The following is a 22,679-nucleotide window of genomic DNA, read 5'->3' on the forward strand; positions in this document are numbered from 1 at the left end:
AGTCAAAAGTGATTGGAAGGCGACTAACACCCCTTCCACGCCCACCATTTTCCGAAACAAATCCAATCAAAATTTTGAGATAGCCATTTTATTCAACGTAGTTGATTTCCAGATATAAATTATGTTTTTGAGGACAATCTCCCACAGCCCTAAGATTAAGGTTTGTACTTTAAGCTCTGGGGGCACATAAGGTTTTTTATTGATGGCGAGGGCATAGAAACTTCAAAAAAGGCTAAATTGACTGGAGATTTAAAGGGCTCGTGCCCTTTTTAGAAATCGAGTGTGATCAATGGGCAACTAACCCGCCTCTCACGCCCACCTTTTCCCCAAACACATCTAATCAAAACTTTGAGATAGCCATTTTATTCAACGTAGTTTTAAGTTCTGGAAATTAGTTTTTTGAGGATGATAACCCCCCCCCCCTCGCCCCACAGCCCTAAGGGCAAGGGTTGTAAATTATGCCCACGGGGCATATAAGGTATTTATATAACACGTTGTCGCTGAAACTTCAAAAAGGGCTCATTCGATTGGAAATTGAAATGGCTAGTGCCCTTTTTGATAGTCGAAAGTGATTGGAGAGTAGCTAACGCCCTTTCCGCTCCCACCATTTCCCCAAATACATCCAATAAAGATTTTGAGATAGCCATTTTGTCCCACGCAGTTCAAAGTTCAGGAAATAATACCTTTGAGCAGGACAATCCCCCACAGTCTTCAGGGCAAGGGTTATAAGTTTTGCCCTGGGGGCATATAAGGTTTTTATTAAAATCTTTGTCGCAGAAACTTGGAAAAGGGCTCACTCGATTTGAAATTCAAAAATATAGTGCCCTTTTCTATATAAAGTTTCTATATAAAGTTTATATAGAAAGTTGTTATAGAAATTTTAAAAAGGGCTCATTTGATTGGAAATTGAAATTGCCCTTTTTAATATTTAAAAGTGAGTGGAGAGTAATTAACCCCCCTCTTACGCACACCATTTCCGCAAAACATTCAATCAAAGTTTAGAGATAGCCATTTTGTTCAACGTAGTTGAAAGTTCTGGAAATTATGTATTTAAGGATGACAAACCCCCCAGAGCCCCAAGGGCAAAGGTTGTAGATTCTGCCCTGGGGGCATATAAGGTTTTATAGATAGAGTTGTCGTAAAACTTCAAAAGGGGCTCATTCAATTGGAAATTGAGAGGGCTAGTGCCCTTTGTAATAGTCGAAAGTGATTGGAGGGTAACTAACCCCCTCTCACGCCCACCATTCCTTCAAAGACATCCAATCAAAATTTTCATATATCCATTTTGTTCAACGTAGTAAAAAGCTCTGAAAATTAGGTCTTTGAGAATGACACCCACCCCCCAGCACTCAGGGCAAGGGTTGTAAGTTATGCCTTGGGGGCATATTTTTATTGAAAATTTTGTCGTAGAAACTTCAAAAGGGTTCATTTGATTGGAAATTGAAAGGGCTAGGGCCATTTACAATAGTTGAGAGTGATTGGAAAGCGACTACCGCCCTTCTCACGCCCACCATTTCCCCAAACACATCCAATAAAAATTTGGAGATATCCATTTTGTTCAACGTAGTTGAAAGTTCTGGAAATTCAGTCTTAGAGAATGACAGCCACCCTAACAGACATTAGGGTAAGGGTTGTAATTTATGCTTATGGGGCATTTAAGGTGTTTATAGAAAGCGTTTTCGTTTCCAAAAGGGCTCACTCTATTAGAAATCAAAAGGCCTAGTGCCCTTTTTAATAGTCAAAAGTGATTGGAAGGCGTCACATTTTTATAGTAAAGATCGATGTGGGTATTATGTATTACTTTTTGTTGTTGTTTAGACCAGTGCACTTCGTATCGAAGGAGTTGTCATGGGAACTTTGAAAAGGGCTCATTCAATTGAAGATAGAAAGGGCTGATGCCCTTTTTAATAGTCGAAAGTGATTGGAGGGCAACTAATCCCCCTTCCACTCCCACCCTCCCACGTCCACCCTCCCATTTGCCCATTATGTTTAAAAACTAAATGTTGCCTTAAGATTAAATCAAAATGCACTGTGATAATGTTAATTCCCAATAAGGCATCTCAGCAGTATCCCAAGAACGACTGAGGGTATTATGTTCAAATTTTCTGGGCTACTTCTGCTCTTAAAATCTAACCAAATCAAAATAGCGTAAGTGTATCGAAGCTATCAAAGAAAGTAAACAGATTTTTTTGCGAATGGTACCAAGTTTCCCATTTCAGGTCAACTAGAGGAGGCATGAAACTAAGTTAAACAGTATTATTTGTGTCAAGATTTTTAAAACGGTGTATGTTTAAAAATTGCTGAAAATTTTTCTCCAGCATACAAATAGCAGGCCAAACAATAAAGTCTTATAAAACGAAAAGATTTAAAGTATTATTTCCTTTTTCTTTGAAAAGACTATATCAATATAAACTGAACAGAAATTAATTAAAAAACAAATTTCCACAAAATAAGTTTTTCAGGGAAACGTAAAGAACTCCAGTAAGCAAAAATTGAGCAAAAATAAAATCAAATAACAAACCAAGCGGGAAATTACCACAAATCAGCATCTATAAATAAATGAAACCCAAAACGAACAGAAATTACAATAAATAACCAAGTCTAACTCAAAACGCGCAGAAATTAACATAAGTTAGGTGCAAAACCCCTATACCTTCCCAAGGCCGGAACAAAATTTGTACTTTACTGAAAAAATACAAATGAATGTGCATTGTCAGTTTAAAATACATAAACTGATATTTAATAATCAAAATGTTAATATTATTTGATTTATTAAAGTTATAAAAGTAAAAAAATTCATATTTTTTCAGTAAAGTACAAACTGTGTTCCGGTCTTGGGAAGGAATAGGGGTTTTGCACCTAACTTATGTTAATTTCTGCGCGTTTTGAGTTAGACTTGGTTATTTATTGTAATTTCTGTTCGTTTTGGGTTTCATTTATTTATCAATGCTGATTTGTGGTAGTTTCACGCTTGGTAGATTATTTGATTTTATTTTTGCTCATTTTTTTTTAACGGAGTTCTTTACTTTTCTCTGAAAAACTTATTGTGTGGAAAAAGTTTTTTAATTATTTTCATGAAAAACTTTACTAACTTTATTGAGGCCGTGGGAGCCCCGTATGAGCACGAAGTGATGAGCATAGGCTTCGGCATTGGATTAACTTTAAGTTAATTTTGGTATTTTCAAAGTTAAGGGAAAACTGAAGTTTCACGATACAAAACAAGAGATATATTTTTAATAGCAGTAAAGACCCAAATGACAGTAACAGTCTTATTGTTTGAATAGCAGTATAGATATAAAGTATGATTCCCAAAGGTCCCCAATCACCTCAGCTCACTTATATGAAAAGTGAAGTTTTTCTTTTGCATTAATGAAAACTTGTGCTATTGTTTTAAGTGCTACTATTTAAAAATATTAATTTTCGAGGAAACATGTTTTCGAAAATACGTATTGCTGTCAGAAAACTGGAAGCAATAATTTGAAAGTAGGAATGGGACCTTAAAGGATTTTTAGTCATATTCAGGGCAATTAGGTTCGTTCCAACTCATTATATTGCTTGTTAATTATATTTAAACAACAATTATAGTAGTCTTCCGTCTTACACCTAAACCTGGCCCAAATAAGTTAGTGGTTTTGGCCCCTTCAAGTACTTTTCATTGACGCTAAAGTTGGATTTAATTACCGAGGAGAGATAAGGAGTGAATCGTAAATAGGGGCAAAAAGTGACTTTTTAAATTAAACAACTTTTGAGAATTGGATTTAGCACACTAAATTTTCACTAGACTGATTTAGACTTTTGGATCACTTCCCTTAAATGTCAAGACTTTTTTAATTGCCTCCATGATTTTTTATAAGCTTCACGCAGCATATCACCATCTTGCATTGTTTTAAATCCTCCCTCCTTCCGATAAAATTTCTCCTTATTTGTCTTTTGCTTCACGCACCGTATCACCATCTTGCTTTTTTTTTAAATCTTTCTGACAAAATTTCTCCGTATTTGTGTTTTGCTTCACGCACCATATTACCATCTTGCTTTTATTTAAATCCTCCCTCCTTCCGACGAAATTTATCCTTATTTGTCTTTTGCTTCACGCACCGTATCACCATCTTGCTTTTTTTTAAATCCTTCCGATAAAATTTCTCCTTATTTGTCTTTTGCTTCACGCACCGTATCACCATCTTGCTTTTTTTTAAATCCTTCCGACGAAATTCCTCCTTATTTGTCTTTTGCTTCACGCACCGTATCACCATCTTGCATTGTTTTAAATCCTCCCTCCTTCCGACAGAATTTCTCCCTATTTGTCTTTTGCTTCACGCACCATATCACCATCTTGTATTATTTTAAATCCTACATCCTTCCGACAAAATTTCTCCTTATTTGTCCTTTGCTTCACGCACCGTATCACCATCTTGCATTGTTTTAAATCCTCCCTCCTTCCGGCAAAATGTCTCCTTATCTGTCTTTTGCTTCGAGCATCGTATCACCATCTTGCACTTTTTAAAATCCTCCCTCCTTCCGACGAAATAACTCCTTATCTGTCTTTTGCTTCACGCACCGTATCACCATCTTGCATTGTTTTAAATCCTCCCTCCTTCCGTCAAAATGTCTCCTTATCTGTCTTTTGCTTCACGCATCGTATCACCATCTTGCACTTTTTAAAATCCTCCCTCCTTCCGACGAAATTCCTCCTTATCTGTCTTTTGCTTCACGCACCGTATCACCATCTTGCATTGTTTTAAATCCTCCCTCCTTCCGACAAAATTTCTCCTTATTTGTCTTTTGCTTCACGCACCATATCACCATCTTGCATTATTTTAAATCCTCCATCCTTCCGACAAAATTTCTTCTTATTTGTCTTTTGCTTCACGTACTGCATCACCATCTTGCATGGTTTTAAATCCTTCCTCCTTCCGACAAAATTTCTCCTCAATCTGTCTTTTGCTTAACGCACCGTATCACCATCTTGCATTGTTTTAAATCCTCCCTTTTTCCGACAAAATTTCTCCTTATTTGTCTTTTGCTTCACGCACCATATCACCATCTTGCATTGTTTTAAATCCTCCCTCCTTCCGAAAAAATTTCTCCTTATCTGTCTTTTACTTCACGCACCGTATCACCATCTTGCATTGTTCTAAATCCTCCCTCCTTCCGAAAAAAATTCTCCTTATTTGTCTTTTGTTCTATGCAACGGAACAATGTAAGCTGTGCCACTTCATATTCTAGCGGCAACATTAATAAACAGTACGGCAAAAAATAATTAATAGTTAAGAAATGGCTTGATCGTGTAAATTATTTTGAAGGCTTGAAGTACCAAAATTAAGCTATATATGTGTTTCCTTTTAATAATATAAAAAAAATCGATAGAAAACAAGCAGTTTAACGTTTCTATAATCTGTCAATTCGTTTTTATAATCTAGAAAACATTTTTAGGATCCATTCTAAGTTAATTTTGTTTGTATCTGTTATTTTAGCGGATTCATCTAAGGTAGTAGGCTAAATCACTGTGAAATCTTCCTAAATAATACCTAAATAATATGAAATCTTCATAATTGTTTCTTTGTGGCATAACTGACTGATCGATTTACAACTGAAGAAGCAAGTTTTGAGCTAATATGCAATCTATGCATTATGTTTCAGTGTATTTCCCATATGCTTTTCAATGACAAAAAAACTTAATTTTCCTCCAGAACCAAAGATATGAATAGTTCCATTTTCCTATTCAAAACTATTTTTAATACAATACTACCGGACAACAGATGACTTATTTCAAAATTAACAACTTTACGTACCGAGAACCTTCGTCAGATATATACGCACTGATTGAGTCGTAACGAGATTTGGGTATTATGAAACGATCACGGCTTAGTGGTTCAAGTCCCCTTTCTTCTTTAGTCCGGCAATCCACACATTGGGAGATAATATTCCATCTACAATCAGTTCCTGTGAGGAAGCCTCTATGTACTGGAGAAGCCGCGGTTAGTGCTAGCTAAAAAAAAAAAAAAAACTAGAAAATAGTAACTTAATCTTTATAAGGAATAAAACATTACCGGGTCAAATTGTGGGCAAGCGTGATTCTTATTATTTCTAGCACTATCTATATCCATATAATTGGTACATGTCTGTCACTTTCAGCCTGTCAGTGATCTTCAGTTTAGGAAACAGTCGCCTATTATACAGAAGGTACCTAAAGCAAGTTTTTTTTCCATTGAACAGACACAGTCCAAGGATATCTGATGACTAAATTAGATTTTACGGTCTGATATTCTTTCTATCTATCGTTTGCCAATGATAGATAGAAAGAATAGTTTGTTTGCTAGTTTGCAAACTAACTATTTGTAAATGCTAGTTTGCTAGAATTGTTCTAACTTATATAACCTTAGTAGATTGGCTTTGCTTCATTCATCATTTCTTTTCTATCCTGGACGCCATGGTTAAACAGCACTATTATGCTCACTGAGCATGATAGCCATGAGTTCCTTCTATTATGTGGGTGAAAAATACTGAAGAAACTATATCAAGGTTTTAGTAGTTAAGTTTAAGTTGACCTGTTATGTTTAAAAATAGTTAAACATAAATAAAGAGTCTTGGTGTTTTATTTAATTAAACAGCATTAAAGACAAGGTCTCAGGTCATTATTCCGATTAAAAGATATTTTTAAACACAAGTTTTCAACAATTTGGTTTCACCATTAGAAATCTTACAAAAGAGAAAGAAAAAATACCTACAAATGTCGTCCCATTCGTAGTAATTTGTGAGTTCAAGCAGCTAGGCTATTGCACTTGTGGTGAGGTCTAGTTGAATCTTTTGCTGCTCATAGTATTTTATTTTTATTTTTTATAGTAGGCTAAATTTAGATTGCTTTGACTTTTTTACCTCTAATTTTGTTTTTCCAACGCTCATTTATTTTTGCATGTTCACAGTTTTGTTTTTGATGGTATTTTTGATATAAATTTTCTGAACAAGGTTTTTAGAATTCTTGGTATGTCATTGGAGTTTATGTTTTGTTTTGATTGGCTCGTTATTTATTTTCGTCACTTGTTGGACTTCTAATTTTATTAGGCTATTAACGAGAAAATTCATTAACAACTTGTTGCCTTCAAAGAGTTTTATTTGAACAAACTATTTTGTTTGGCAAATTCATAGTTCAATCATGAACATCGAGACAGCGAGGGTCACGCCATTATTTCTTTTTTACCATCCTGCATGTACGGGAACTGGGCACATCTTATGTTTTTTTAATATGATTACACAAATTAAAAAAAAACCTCCCCTTCAAAAACCACCAATGACAAGGAAAAGAGACTAGTGTGTTTACAGTTTTTTTTTCTCTATTTATAATGACGCCAACACCAGTTCTTCAGTGTCTTTAATTCAAATTTCAACTGCAAAAAACCTATATTAATTTTGCTGCTGCCTTCCTAAAACAACATTGCCTAAAACCACATCCCTATGTCCTAGTGATCATTCGGTTTTAAATACTCAAGGCTTTGATTACACTCACAAAAGTTTTGCATATCTCTCGGATGAGAGCAGACAGACAGAGGATCTGTGTGACAGGTCTATGTCTCGGCCCAAATTCTGAAGGTATAAAATATTCAGGCAATTCTAAAAATTTAATTTATTTTACCATGGTAGATAACTGGGAAAGGTAGAGGTTCCCTCAGCATATTTTCCTGTTTTTGACCCCTACCCCTCTACTGGACAACTGTGGCCTGAACCCAAGCCTTTGTCTTTTTACCTCACACTTCACCGTCCTATAAAAACAATCTCCTGGTAGGATGAAAAGTTTTGATACGATTTTCCTCAGGCTGTGAAGTGATTGCTGTGATCAGGATGTGATTGTGTGAAGTGATTGAAGTGATTGTTTTCCTCAGGCTGTGATGATGAGAAATAATTTTTAAAAATAAAGATTTTTTAAAATCTAAAAATACAAACTTTATCGGCACATTTCAAATCTCGCAATGAAAGAACTTAACGAGGCACTGGCATGCCCGTGCCCAGGGAATTAATCCTTGGGTGAGGGGATGTTAAATTACAACATCAAATGCCAGTTTAGCCTCTAAGCTGACAAAACTTAATGTTTGTTTTAATATCTATGCATGGAAGAGGATTGGCATCAAGACAGAGAGCCGTGGAGTCTGGCCTTGGTTAAGAAGGAACTTGACCCTTTCCTGTTCGGCTTATATTACTTCCAAAAACGATTACTTCGACGAAAAATGGCAATTGTTTTAATTTCATCCCTTACTTAACAGGTGTCCTTATTTTCGTTTCATAAGATTATAGAGGTCATAACAAGATCCCAGAAAAAATATGTCTATAATGATATAGACATATGATTAGCATTTTAAGGATTTCTTTTCGGCTGTCGGAATTTATCATTAGTTTCTATCTACTTTCATAAAATAATAATATCGCTTATAATGTTCAGTCTGCGGCTTAGAATTGGCAACGATTAATAAAGTAAAACGAGTTTGTAAGCTGAAAAAAAGGAAAGTACAAGTACATTATAAAAAGGAAATTAGGTAGATAAAAATTGCGATTCTTAAACAATAGAACAATGCAATGCTTAACTTGTTTATTATATAGACCAAACCAATATTTAAACAGCGCCACTCGGAACAAAGCCAAAAAAATCAATTAATTTGCAGTGTATAGTGGTAGTGGATAGTGTCTGATTTAGTTTGCAATGTACCACTCAACAAGTAAGGAGAATGTGTGGTTCCGCAAACTGGAGAAACAACGGCACCGAGTTACAGCGCGCCATCATTTGAAATCATATCTAGTGGAGTACATATGGCGGGTGGCAGTGACGTCAGAGCTCCTTTCAACGTGATAGATAGATAGATAGATAGATTTATTTTCCGTATATACCAGTAAAATAATTACATAACAATCTACAAATCCCCACAAAGGCTCCATGGCCTGTAGGAGGGGGTTTATGAAAAGATCAAATAAACATTAAACATTTAAACGCTTAAGATTTAAACAATATAAACATAACATTAATATTTAAACATATAAACATAAGCATTTTAACTTTTAACATGTAAAGTATTTGCTTAAAAAAAAAAAAAAAAAAAAAAAAAAAAAAAAAAAAAAGGAGAGTTCACTAAATAAGCTTTATCAAACTATAGTGAATCACAACATCTATAAAAAAAGGAGAGTTCACTAAATAAGCTTTATCAAAATACAGTGAATCACAACATCTATATATATAAAAAAATAATAAAAAAAAAAATTAAATGAATAAAACTATTGGTAGCAGACAAAAGTAAAGAAAATTAATCACATGAAAACAAATATTTTTTTACTCGTCTTTTGAAGGTGCCAAACGAGTGGCATTCTTGAGCCGCATCAGGAAGGGTGTTCCATGTCAAATGACACGCAACAAAAGAATTAAAATCAGATCTTATTGTTGGTGTATGGGGGACTTTGATATTTAGAAAACTACGGAGTTGATAATTTAACTGATCAGATACAAAAGAAGACGTAAATCTAAGGGACCTAGGAATATCACCATGGAGCTGAAGAAAAGCGAAAGACGCACAGGAAAGAATATAAAGTTTTTTAATATCAAGTAACGGTTTAGTTGCCGAACGGTTACATCCTGGATAAGATTTATAGCTTTATCGTAAGTATTCGAAACTGGTTTGAGAAAAGAAGGGAAAGTAGACATTCATATGACTGGACAATAGGAAACATAAGAATGAATTAAGCTATGAAGTAGGATTCTTAGAATTGGCCCTGGAAAGATATGTTTTAGTTTTCTTAGAATACCGAGGTTTCTGCATACCTTCATTTTAATCAAATCAATATGGTGTTTAAAAGATAAATTTTCATATAGGAGGATACCTTGGAAACGGACATGGCCATCCTTTGGTCTGCTAATAAAGCCTTTGGATATATTAATTTCAGATAATTGAGGACAAGCCTTGGATATACGAGAAAAAACTAAAAAACTATTTTTAGAAACAATTAAGGCAAGAGAGTTAGCATCAAACCAAATTGAAACTCTCTCAAAGAGGTCCACTAACTTTGTAGGAACCTCATCCTCAGTTCTCCCAGAAGTAATAAGGGTGTTATCATTGACAAAAGTAACAAGAGAATCTGAGGTCTGCAAACTATATTTATGAGTAAGGGAGACTGTTGGATGACATAGACGACAGCAATAAAGAGGATTTTTATTTCTAACTGCAAAAATTATGTCATTTATATAAATTAAAAATAGTGCCGGCCCTAAAACTGACCCTTGAGGGACCCCCTGGTCAACACTTGATGGTGAACGAAAAATTGGATCAACAGAAATTATTCTACCAGACAAGAAAGACTTGAACCAATGAAACCCACTACCTCATACGCCAAAACGAGAAATTTTAAATAGAAGAACACTGTGGGTTAAAGAATCAAAGGCTTTACGAACATCCAGAAACAAAGCAGCAGGAATCAAATGGGAATCTATGGCAGAGTGAAGATAATTCAGTAAAACTGCACAAGCATGCTCAGTCGAATGTTTTGATCGAAAACCAAATTGAAAATTGTGAAAAAAATCTTTAGAAGTAAGAAAATTATTAAGACGAGAAAGCATCGCCTTCTCAAATATTGTGCTAAACACAGACAACAAAGAAATTGGCCGATAGTTGGCTGGATCATTCCGTGTCCCCCCCTTATATAATGTGATGACTCGAGCACGATTGATACTACCCGTGAGAAGCCCATGCTGAAAGGAAAGGTTAATAAGTTTTGTTATGGGAGAAATAATGTAAGGACGCATGAACTTAATTAATTTGGTAGGAATATTATCAGGGCCAGAAGACAAACAATTTTTCAATCCTATAACAATTTTAGCAATTTTATTCTCCGTCGCCGGTTCCAAAAACATGGACTTCATACAAGGCGACCCAAGATAAGACCTGAAATCTGATCCTGAAGGAGAATAATCAGCAGCCGAAGCAGTCGTTTTACCAATATTCGCAAAATATAAAGTAAATACATCTTGAACATTCAGTTCACCTTCGATGATTTTGCCATCGAGATCCAAAAAAGAAGGGGCTGATGGAGACTGAAAAGAGGGCCTAAGCACAGAATTTATAACCTGCCAAGTTTTTCGTATATCTTTACCACAATCTGAAAAACAATTAAAATAATACTGGGACTTGACCTTTCGACACACAGAATTATAAATATTCCTATAAATTTTAAATCGCTGAAAGCAAATAGCTTTCATTGAAGGGCTAGCAGACTTAAAGGCCATCCAGAGATTATTTTTTCTCCTACAACTCCTAAGGAGACCAGGGGTCATCCAAGTATTTAGAGGAAAAGCATTCTTAGACTTACGATTAGAAGGTGAAACAGAACAAATATCAAGAACAGCGTCTTTAATAGACTCATAAAAAGTATCAAATAAATGACAAAAATCAGAATCATTCTCAAAACCACCCCAAGAAATTTCTTCCAATCTTGACCTAAGAAGCATCAATTCCACTTCACCAAACCTAAAAGGCCTCTTACCAGACTCACAAGTCCTCTCAATAGTCAGTTTATCAAAACAGTATCTAGAGTAAACAGGGAAATGATCAGAAATGTTGCTCACTAAAACATTATTTTGGATCAAGGTGGCCGTACAGAAAATATTGTCAATCAGAGATGACGTAGTCTCTGTTATGCGAGATGGGATACATACAGAAGGTAAAGTACATGCGGCAAGCATGGACGACAGAAAATCCAAAGATACAGAAGACTTTATATCCATCAAGTTTATATTAAAATCTCCCATAATAATTAATTCAGTCGACTGTTTTAGGATGGTATCCAGTAGATCATTAAGGGTGTGTAGAAACAGTGGAATAGAGCCACTAGGAGATCGATAAATAATACCAACAATTAAATCCTTACCTCTACATTTAATATCTACGAAAAGTGACTTAAAGACACCATCGATATTTCTGGATATATCCATTTTAGAGAACATTGGAGATTATTATAGAAACAAAAAGCAGGACCGCCCTTGGCCATCCTTTTTTGATTCATATGTTCTATTTTACAACCTGTCACATTCAAAATCATGTTATTTTTATAGTCTAAAAAAAGTATTACATAAGAAAACCCATTCATGTAGTCCATCAGAAACACACTGTTTTAGATGGTCAATTGCAGAACAAATACCCTGGATATTCAAATGGAGCACTGGCAAATATCCATCCCGCTTGACAGCCTCCCTAAGACTAGAAACATATTTACGTATTACTGTGTGGTTCACTGTGACCAAATCACTGTTGACATGTCCGATAGAATTATTGATAATGCTTAAAACATCTAACGGGTTATTTTCAAGCTCAAAAAGTCGTCCTACAACTGGGGGCGTTTCTAATTTGCCAGTAAAAAAAAAGAAAATCGATTTTAGATATGGCATTAAATAATAAAATATACATGCACAAAAAAAAAAAAATAAAAATAAAAAAAAATAAAATCTAAGCACAATCTGCGAATGATCGAATCTTTCGTATCATTGATTGACCAGGTGGTTCGTTCAAAATTTGCCCGCGGTCAGTCCATACATTAAATTTACCGAAGCCATCTCTTGCCGCATTTAAAATTTCACGACGCTTTTTTGTTAGCGATTCTGATAAAAATATTCCACTCTTTGCTAGTCTAGTCTTTTCTTTGAAAACAACTCGAGCTAATTCCACATTTTTGAAGCGTATTAGCACTGGAGACACTTTAGATTGATCGTTAGAGTCATTCAAACTAAATCGATAAATATTTACAATATTATTGACTTCAAAACCAGTGATCTGCATATTGTCTTTAATGATAGCCGATACTTCTTTATTAAGACAATTTCCCGGCCTCTGGCTTACTCAATTCATCACTAAGCAGTCCAACCTTTTTTCTTGTTCAAAATCATCCAATTTCAATTCAAATGACAAAATCTTATTATCCAGGCTTTTAACCATTGCAAATAGTTTTCTGTTCCATAATTTTCTGTTGTAGTTTCTTTAGTTTTGTTACATAAAGTATTATATTTTCATCATATTTTGGTAATTTCATTAGGATAAGCCTAATTTCACTTCTTGGGTGTGGTCGGTATAATACACATGTACCCAATATTAAAAAAAGAAAACTGAGGATTTGTACTGGATATGAATGAACTGGAATACCATATGTAAACATTTATAAGGTAAACAAAACTTACGAGAATTGGACATATTGGAGCCAGTTGATCATATAATGTTCTTGCTTCGGCCATATCAAAAGCCTACAAAAATAGGTGAATTTTGAAGCTAATTTTCAAGAGCGTCTTTTGTTACTACGGAAATAAAGCTCGAATTTGGTCTAGTGTCAGTTGAACATGATTGCAAACTTGATTGCAGGTCCCACCCATTAGTTTGGATAGAAGAAATGCTGTTTTTTTAATATTTTGGTTGAGGAAAAAGGGGAGGGAGAGAAAGGTAAAGAGAGAAATGAAATGAAAGAATTGATATTTGTATTACTTTCTTATATCTATTAGCATTATACTTTTGGAAATAAAATAAGAAACTTTCTTTTGTATGATGATCTTTTGGTTTGTAAAACATATTAACAATTTTTAAACAGAGAAATTGTTTTATTTTTAGACATGTTTGAAACGTAACAGAAAAGATAGGATTGACATAGAATTTGCCAGTAAAATGAAGAGATGTCGGACAATGAGAGATTAATTTCATTCATTTTCTTAAAATTCCTCTTCTTAAGAGTTTTAGAACAAGAAAATATATCACTTAAGGCGTTATTACATATTGTCTAGAATGTGGCAAAAGATATGTAGATATGTCATAAATGTTGCAAAAATAGGCTATGTCAGAATCTAAAGAGTTTGTAAAGTAAAGTCACAGAGGTCGCTTTATGAAGGAAATTACTCCCGGGAGAGAATAATTGCAAACGGATGGATTTCCCACTTCAAAGCTATCATGGACCGTCTCGCTAGAGGGTCATTCCATCAAAGCCATCTCATGATTCCTTCAACTGATGGTGACATAGATGCACAAAATCTCGTGATTAACCCGGGGAAAGGACTAGTGTTACATCAGGTATTCAAGATATACTAGGGGCTATGTAGGCTATGCCGTAAAAATCCGAATCAGAAAGAGGATAACACAAAAATTTATACATAAAAATAAAACATTAGGAGTATATTAGAATGAACGTCCTAAAAGACTGGATAGAAATAAAGATTAGTGTCTGAAAATCCACACTGATCATACGAGAAAGGAAAGATATGTTAAGCGACAAAACTAATTACAAAACAAGCTAAAATAGAGGAAGCAAAAGATGAAACGAAAAACAAAAACAAATACAATATATTTTTGTGCAACTTAAAAATATAAACTTTGCATTTTGAATTTAGACTATAATGGGACTAACTAAATTCAGCATCTACTATGAAGACTACCAGCCCCGACGGTTCTTGAACTGACTAAACTGATTAAAAATGATAAAACAAAGATGATAAGAAAAACTTGTGAAAAAAGAATATGTGAAGATGCGAAGAGATAATAGGTGATATAAGTCTAGAGTTATAAATTTTTTAAGACCGTTTGTGACGTAAGAGTTCCAGTCAAAGTGTTTTGAAATAAGTTCGTGCCAAAATACAAATTTGGAGCTTGTGACTATCTTTTGTGGTGTCGTATTTTAGTATTTGCTCACCTGAAATGTAACCTGTAAGCAACAGTACCCCATACCATCAACTGAATCGTAACAGACAAAGTTAGGAACACTCTCAGTTATTGTCTCTTCTACTTCTTCTTCCTCAAGTTCAAACACCTCTGTTATCGAGTTCCGAGTAAGCTCATCCTTCATTACTGAAAATGATTTCATTTTAATTAGTTAGAATAGCAGAACTATTTGTGACAGAATAAAAGTGAATAAATAGGGAGAAATATGATATTTATATGCAGACACGCAGTTTTGCCCAATACACGCTTGAACACGCAATTTATTTTTTTATATTTTCCTTTTAGCTAAATACAGTAAAGACAGATCACAAAAAGTTGCAGTAAAACGCCCGAAAATCGCAAAATTTTCATTTATTAGCTATTTAATGTCTGTTAGTAAACTTACTAACTGGAATAAAACCCAAAAAAGCTAGGAAATAAAAAATTTGGAAAGGGGATCAAACTCCCAAAGGTCAGGATAGCCTAAAACATTACGCAGCTTTCTAGAATTGGGATTGTGAGAAGCTTTTAAAAACTTTTAAATGTTTCCTTTATTTGCAATCTTATTTGAAAACTCGGGCTATAATTATGACATAATTAGTTTACAAAATTAGGTTAAGATTATTACTCTTATTATTAACAGTTTTAGATAAATAGCGTAATCTTATTATTTTATTTTACGCATAATTCCATCAGTATATTCGGAAATTATACATAGGTGACTCCTACATCCGCAGTTTCAATAGTTAGGTAAATAATCGAGAAAAATGATTAAGTACAAATTAATCATTTTTACGATAAAATTGCTGGAAAGTTTAATACCACCTATCTTTTCAACTTTGTCTAGCTACTTTGGCTGTTTTCATCACAACAGTGTGTCATTAGATAAGTAAGAACCAAGAACAGGGAAACATACCTGTAGCCTTAGTGACCGTGGTCAGAGGCATATACAGTCTATGACTGCAAAGAAGTCACCATCAGAAGTGTGCGGCCAAAATAAGCTCTACAACTGCGTAGGATCATTCAAATTAGCTCCTATAGGTAATTCCTATATAGAAAAACATGATTGCTATTTGCTTTTGTTCAGTCAAGTCCTAACTTCTCAACTAAAAAAGATGAAAGACAGAAAAACCCGTATCAAATGACTTTCTTAGTAAATGAAATTATACCAAAACTTTAAACGAATTATGAGTAAAAATTTCCTTAATGTGGTGATTCATCTCTGAGCTTTAAATGTACAAATATCTATTCACACAAACTTCTCGCCTCGCTTCTAAAGTTTCTTATGCTAGGCTCTTACTCAACTTCTGATTACGCAACTATCCCCCTCACTACGGAACTAACCCCTTGATTGCAGAATCTGGCAGATTAGGGCATTCCTAATATGGGAAATCCATTCCTAATATGCGCGTAAACACTATATCATGCCATTTACGTTTTTATTCATTTTCCTAGAATACTGAATTTATAGAACTGCCCCAATCTTAATTACCTTTGAATGCCTTTGGTGCCGGAACTAGAAAGCTGCATCTCAAATTTTAGATCTCAACGTGATTCAGACTTGGAACCAAATGACTGATTTTAGCGAGGATCAATTGTTTGTAACTAGAACAATTATTGAATGGAAATAATAAGAGCTATCTTTAATGTTTCTCGCACTCACGCCTGAAAGTAAAGACTTTGATGCAAAAAAAGGAGTTAAGTGTTGCATCGAAAAAGTATGTTTTGTTTGTATTTGATAACAACAGAAAAGGAGATAGGCCCATTCTGGAGGTTACAATAATCACCTGGTATTCTAATATGGTAGTCATCACCTCTTCTTTCTCTCGTGTTAAAGGTTATAGCCCGATACCTGGGATATATGTGGTTGATTGCCATGTCAGGAAAGAAAGTTGACTTACTACTCGAAGATTGTGGTAAAGGTGGCTCCGAGAAGAAGGGGCATGCCAGTCTAGAATATAGTAACAATTAACCCTTCATTTCATCTATACCCAAACCCATAAGCACTTTAAAGCACAGAAATCAGTTTAGAGGTCTTAACTAGATAAAAAAAAGAGATACTCAAAGTTATTAGGGAATTTGTACACCAAACTTCCCATAAGTGCTATAAGTTGGGCTTAGAAGCACAACGTAACAGCTATATTTATTTAAAGAATTCTTAGTTAAATGTCAGCTAATATATGTATTGAAACCCCTCTGGAATTGCAGTTGAATTTAGCTGATTGAGTTGGGGGGTTTTCTTGATAACCGAAATAGAATTTTGGAACTATATTATACTTGTAACTATTTTTTTTAACGGTCACTTAGTTGTTTGCATTTTGTATTATTCAAAACTTCAAGCTGGCAAAATGAATGAACCTTACATGAAGTTTTACAAGTTCATGGTGCAAGAACAGGTTTAAAAATTCATGTTAAGAAAACTAAGTCGCTAAGACTAGGAATAAGTAAAGACGAAAAGGTGATGTTGGGTGACGTAAAGATCGATCAATTAGACAGCTTTGAAAAGGTGGGTGTAGTGAAAATGTCGAAAATAGAATAGCCAAGGCTCAGGGTGTTTTTCCAGGGTTAAGACAGTTTGAAAGAATGGGAAGATAAGTCCGAGAACCAGGATTAGAATATTGTAAGATACAATGATTATAGTGGTCAAGTATGATTCTGAAGTGTGGACGCTCCAGAAAACGGATGAGGATTTGCTAGATGTTTTCAAAAGAAATTGCCTACGGATCGCTTTGGGTATTCGACTAACTGACCGTATCTCAAACAGTAGGGTGTAAGAAAAATGTGGTTCGATCCCGCTTTCTTGGGCTATAATGAAAGAAAAGTTGAGATATCTAGGACACGTTTTGCAGTTGAAGGATGACAGATTGCCAAAAAGTGGTTGGGAAAATGTCGTAAGGAAATATTTAAGGGAAAAAAGCACTTCCTGGGAAAGTGTAAAGAGGGAGGCTTTGAATAGATTGCGATGGAGGAGAAGCATGCGTAGCTGTGATGGCCACAGGTGGCTTGGTGCTACAGTGAACTGTTCGAAGTATTATTAGTAATACTGACTTTTACTACGATCCCTGCATTCTCGGTCATACTGAGTTGCAAGCATATATTGACGGATTCGGTTTTATTGTTTAAATTTATAGCTGAGTTTATCAATCGACTTATCTAATCAGGTATATGTAGAGGTAGCAGTATTCAGTTTGCAAGCTTTTTCGAAGAAAAAAACCATTATTTTCTGAAGAAAAAGATGCAACATATAGCCCTATTCATTAAAATATATTTGACAAAATCATTCATCCATATTTTTTTCTAGCGTAATCAATAACACTAACAAACAAAACGAAACAATCCTAGCTTCTGAAAGTATGCGTCGTAGGAAATATGTAATTTTGGGCTTGTTTAGAACATAAGACTGGCTTTTCAAAAGGCTCATGTCAAAATTTTGTATTTTTTTTAGGATTCCTGAGAATAATTAAGGAAACCCAAGTGTTCTTATCAAGGGTCAAAAGCCGAGAGGAACATCGTTTCCGCTGAGGTTCAATAGAGCTTTGATTGATATTAATTAAAGAACCTTTCCGAAAAAGAAGCATTTCGAAGAAAAGTAAAAAGCCATATCAAAATTAAGACCAAAGAAATAAATTACTATAATAATTCAGACTCATAACGACGATAAATTACAAATAAAGAATACATTAAATTAAAAGGAACAAAAATTAAATAAACAATCATAGCAAAATTATAAATAACAGGTACAGTAAAATAAGCGAAGAAATAAATCTTAAAACGAGCAAAAACTAAATGGAATATTCAAGTTAAACTTTAAATAAACAAAAATCACTTACAAACAGGGCTTTTGCTACTGCCCCCTCCCATAGCCGTAAAAGTCTAGAGCCTATTGCGTCATTTGCATTTCATTGAAAACTGTATGTGTCTAGAATAGTCCTTGGAAAGAACTTATAAAAATAAATGGAACATTTGATGTATAATTGTATTAATCTTAAGTCATTAATTCAAGATTTATTTCACTGTAATTTTTATTTTTCAAAGTTGTAAATTCAAAAGAAATATTTTTAATATAGTTCGTTTTCAGGAAAGCGCAAATGATGCAACAGGTTTTAGACTTTTACAGATGGGAGAGGGGGATGCTTGTAGAGTTCTTTGTTCGTTTTAAGTTTGACTTGAATATTCGAAGAATATTCATCACAGAAGCTCCATACGATAATACTGCCATGATGACAGGTCACACGTCAGGCGCTCAGTAAAGAATAATGGGGAAAAAATCATATAGTATTATTTGTAAATTGTGATTACCATTTAACTTAGTAGGAGCTACTGCAGCTAAACAGGATCCAGTCGTTGTAAAAAATTCTGAAATAATTCAAAACACATATCTCTTTCTCTCATGTTCAACGATATGATGGGAATTATTAAAAAACTGCTTTAAAATACTATCAAACGTGAATCTGAAACACTATAGAACGCCAGAATACAAACGGTTAACGTTATCGGCGATGGGCTGGAGAATATAGTACAACTATTGGAAAAATTAGCAGAAGACACTACTACTACAAGTGATACCTGAAGTGAAGCTTCAATTTTGTTGCAAAATATACTATCTCTTAGGATCATAACTTCAGTCATTTCTTGCATGAAATCTCAATTAGGATTGATCGTGTGCAGCTTAGATTACAAGATCCTAGAATGAATTTTAGAGAAACATTTTATGATCTTGAATCATTAACAACTTAATTAGCCAAAATTTTGCGAAAAGATCTGTGAAGATGTAATAGAAAAAGCAAATTCTCTTCTTGAAAATGGCATATTGATTCAACAAAATGCCTGGGGAGTTGGCTAGAGATGTTGGTATCTCCGCAGAAAATGAAATTTCTCATGAAAAGCATTCTTGATCGTTCAAAATCTAGTCTTTCTTCTCAGCTACATTTTTTGGTCTGTAATTTAAAGGCTAGGTTGAGCCTGAGACTATTTGTTCAACGTTTTTGTTGATTAGTTTGTGAGTACATTTTACATATAATATTATACAGATTTGAATGGATGGTGGGAAGGCTAAAAAATATTATGCCCTGGTCTTGAGTTGAGCCTGCTACGCAACTGCCCGGGGGCTGTGTGGGGCATGGTGTCCTCTGAGGAATAGATATTAGATATTGTGAGGATTTTGAATAAAATGACCTTTTAAATTTCTATGAGTGTAAAGGGGGCATCTAAAAGGGAAATAGGAGTAGTGTCCTATATTGACATTTAAGGTGTACAGATGGATGTACATCGTATAAAAACTACCACACACGTTACATTCGGGGCAAAAGATGTATACAATACTGGGCGTACATTGTATAAAACCTACCAAACACGTTACATTCGGAGTAAAAGGTGTATACAATACTGGGCGTAGAGCATATAAACCTTCCAAACCGGTTATACTAGGACCATAATGATATACGGAGCTTACAGCCTGAGGGAGTAGAACACGTCAATAGATACTGATGGCATATAATTTATTCATGACTAGTACTTCTAGAATACCATAGCTATGAATACCATAGCAACCAATCCATAGCAACCAGATTCAATGTAAGGAGTGATTTTCAATGTAATTCATAATAGTAAGAGAATCGAACTCAGAAAGAGAACACTTTGTTTATACTCTATTATTTGACAAGATATTTATATTAGCAAAAATGAGTGCTATGTTTGCACCATTAGAGGTTGATGGTAGAGCTGGTAGCAGCAATGATAACAATGCGGGAATACCAAACGTAGCAGTACAAATTACAAGAGTATCTCTACTAAGCCTTGAATGGCATGATATGTATGCAAGATATGTGATATCATTGAGCAAACTTAAATTAGAGGAGCAGTTATGCTTTGCAGCGAAACTTGATATAGTGCATATAAATAGACTTCAAGCTGCTTTAAATACAATAGTGAAATATATTGAGGAGAATAAGTTGTATCTGTGATTATACCAACATAACCAACAAACAGCAAACATAACCCACTTAACCAACAAATATTAATCATAACCAACATCCAGCAATCATAACCATCAAACCACATAACCATCAAACATAACCAACAAACATAACCAACAGCCAGCACTCACATCCAACAAAAATTAACCATCAACAAACATAACCACCAAATATAAAGATCAAGCAACATTCAACAAATACAACCAACAAACAACAAACATAACCATCAACAAACAACAAACATAACCATCAAAAAACATAACCAACAACAAACAAAACCAACAAACATAACATAACCAATGAACATAACCAACACACATCTAACTTAACCAACAAACATAACCACAAAACAACATAGCCAACAACAAACAACAGGCATTACCATCAAACAACAACAAAACATAACCATCAAACAACAACATAACATAAACAATGTCAATTTCCCTGTGTTAATTTCCTATCTATGTTGCAGAAACAGGGCATGTTGTGACGTCAGAAGGCATGTCCTAGAAATCTTGCCTAGAAACAGGGCTCTCACGGGAATCTTGCAAGGGACTGTCAAGGGAACTTGGCCAGGGGTGGGAATCTTGCCAGCTAGAAACAGGGCTCCCGTAGGAATCTTGCCTGGGCAGGAATCTTGCCAGGGATGGGAATCTTGCCAGGGCATGTTCTAGAAACTCAATGTTAGTTTCCTTATGTTAATTTCCCTATTGGTCCGTTTAAAAGCAGACTGGGGATACTACTTACTTTTTGTCGTTCATTAGACATTGCTGCTGTGTCCTTTTGGCAACCCTCCTGCATATAGTATGTTTTGATTTTTCTTGACTTCCCGCTCAACATTTTCTAAAAGTTTTGCCTTGATACTATTAGCCTTTTTGCAGATTCAGGATAAATTCTGCCCCCTTTTCCCAATAGGCAACCTTGCATATAAGCAATGGGCAACTTATACAACTTAAAACACTTGCCCCAGGGGTTGTTGGGGTATTTCATTCCCGGAAGAATAGTTATTTGACTTTTTGACTATTCTTAACAAGATGGAAATTTTGAACTTTTGATCAGATATATTTGGAGGGAGGGCAGCTAAAAAGCGAACGAAAGGAGACTGGTTGCCCAACGACCGCTTTTAACATCGTCCTCAACATGCCTTGAGAGTTTAAACTTAATATCCTCAGCCGTTCTTGAAATATTGCAGATACACCTTTCAAAACACACCCAGAATCAAACAACCCTCTTGTCCTAATGATAAATCCTTCACTTAAAAAATCCAAATTGCATAGTTTATAAAAAAAGCCAAATTGCATTGTCAAATGAATGTGCCAAATGAATATGCCAAATGAAAGCCAAATGAATGTGCATTGTCAGTTTAAATTATACTAGTCAATACTGATATTTAATCAAAATGTTAATAGTATTTGATTTATTAAAGTTAGAAAAGTAAAAACATTTATATTTTTTCAGTTAAGTACACATTATGTTCTGGCATTGGGAACGCACATGGGTCTTGTGCCCTACTCATGGTAGTTTTTGCTCGTTTTGAGTTTGACTTGGTTATTTATTGTAATTTCTGTTCGTTTTGGGTTTCATTTATTTATCGATGCTGATTTGTGGTAGTTTACGCTTGATAGATTATTTGATTTTATTTTTACTCATTTTTTGTTTAATAGAGTTCTTTACTTTTCTTTGAAAAACTTATTTTGTGGAAAAAGTTTTTTTTAATTAATTTCTGTTCGTTTTATATTGACATAGTCTTTTCAAGGAAAAACAAAATAATACTTTAAATCTTTTCGTTTTATAAAACTTTATAGTTTGGCCTGCTATTTGTATGCTGGAGAAAAATTTTCAGCAATTTTTAACGTCGTATACCCTTTTATAAATCTGGACACAAAAAGTGCTGTTTAATTTAGTTTCATACCTCCTCTAGTTGACCTGAAATAGAAAAGTTGATATCATTCGCGAAAAAATCTGTTTACTTTCTTTGATAGTTTGGATGCACTTACGCTATTTTGATTGGGTT

The 22,679-nt window shown here is 34.5% G+C and overlaps 1 protein-coding gene across 1 annotated transcript in view; it reads right to left on the reverse strand.

Annotated features, from left to right (window-relative positions):
• The window catches only part of LOC148948508 (glutamate--cysteine ligase-like), a 76,568-nt gene that overhangs the window by 23,093 nt on the left and 30,796 nt on the right, over nucleotides 1-22,679 (reverse strand). The window contains exons 5-8 of the mRNA XM_089094950.1: nucleotides 16,478-16,641; nucleotides 14,683-14,837; nucleotides 13,193-13,255; nucleotides 5,790-5,986 (exon numbers count right to left, since the gene is read on the reverse strand). Coding sequence (XP_088951076.1) covers nucleotides 5,790-5,986; nucleotides 13,193-13,255; nucleotides 14,683-14,837; nucleotides 16,478-16,641 — 579 coding nt within the window. The remainder of the gene's footprint in view (nucleotides 1-5,789; nucleotides 5,987-13,192; nucleotides 13,256-14,682; nucleotides 14,838-16,477; nucleotides 16,642-22,679) is intronic.

This window comes from Artemia sp. Qi Xiang Cuo, chromosome 9 (assembly GCF_049724085.1).
Source record: "Artemia sp. Qi Xiang Cuo chromosome 9, ASM4972408v1, whole genome shotgun sequence".
Classification (NCBI taxonomy): domain Eukaryota; kingdom Metazoa; phylum Arthropoda; class Branchiopoda; order Anostraca; family Artemiidae; genus Artemia; species Artemia sp. Qi Xiang Cuo.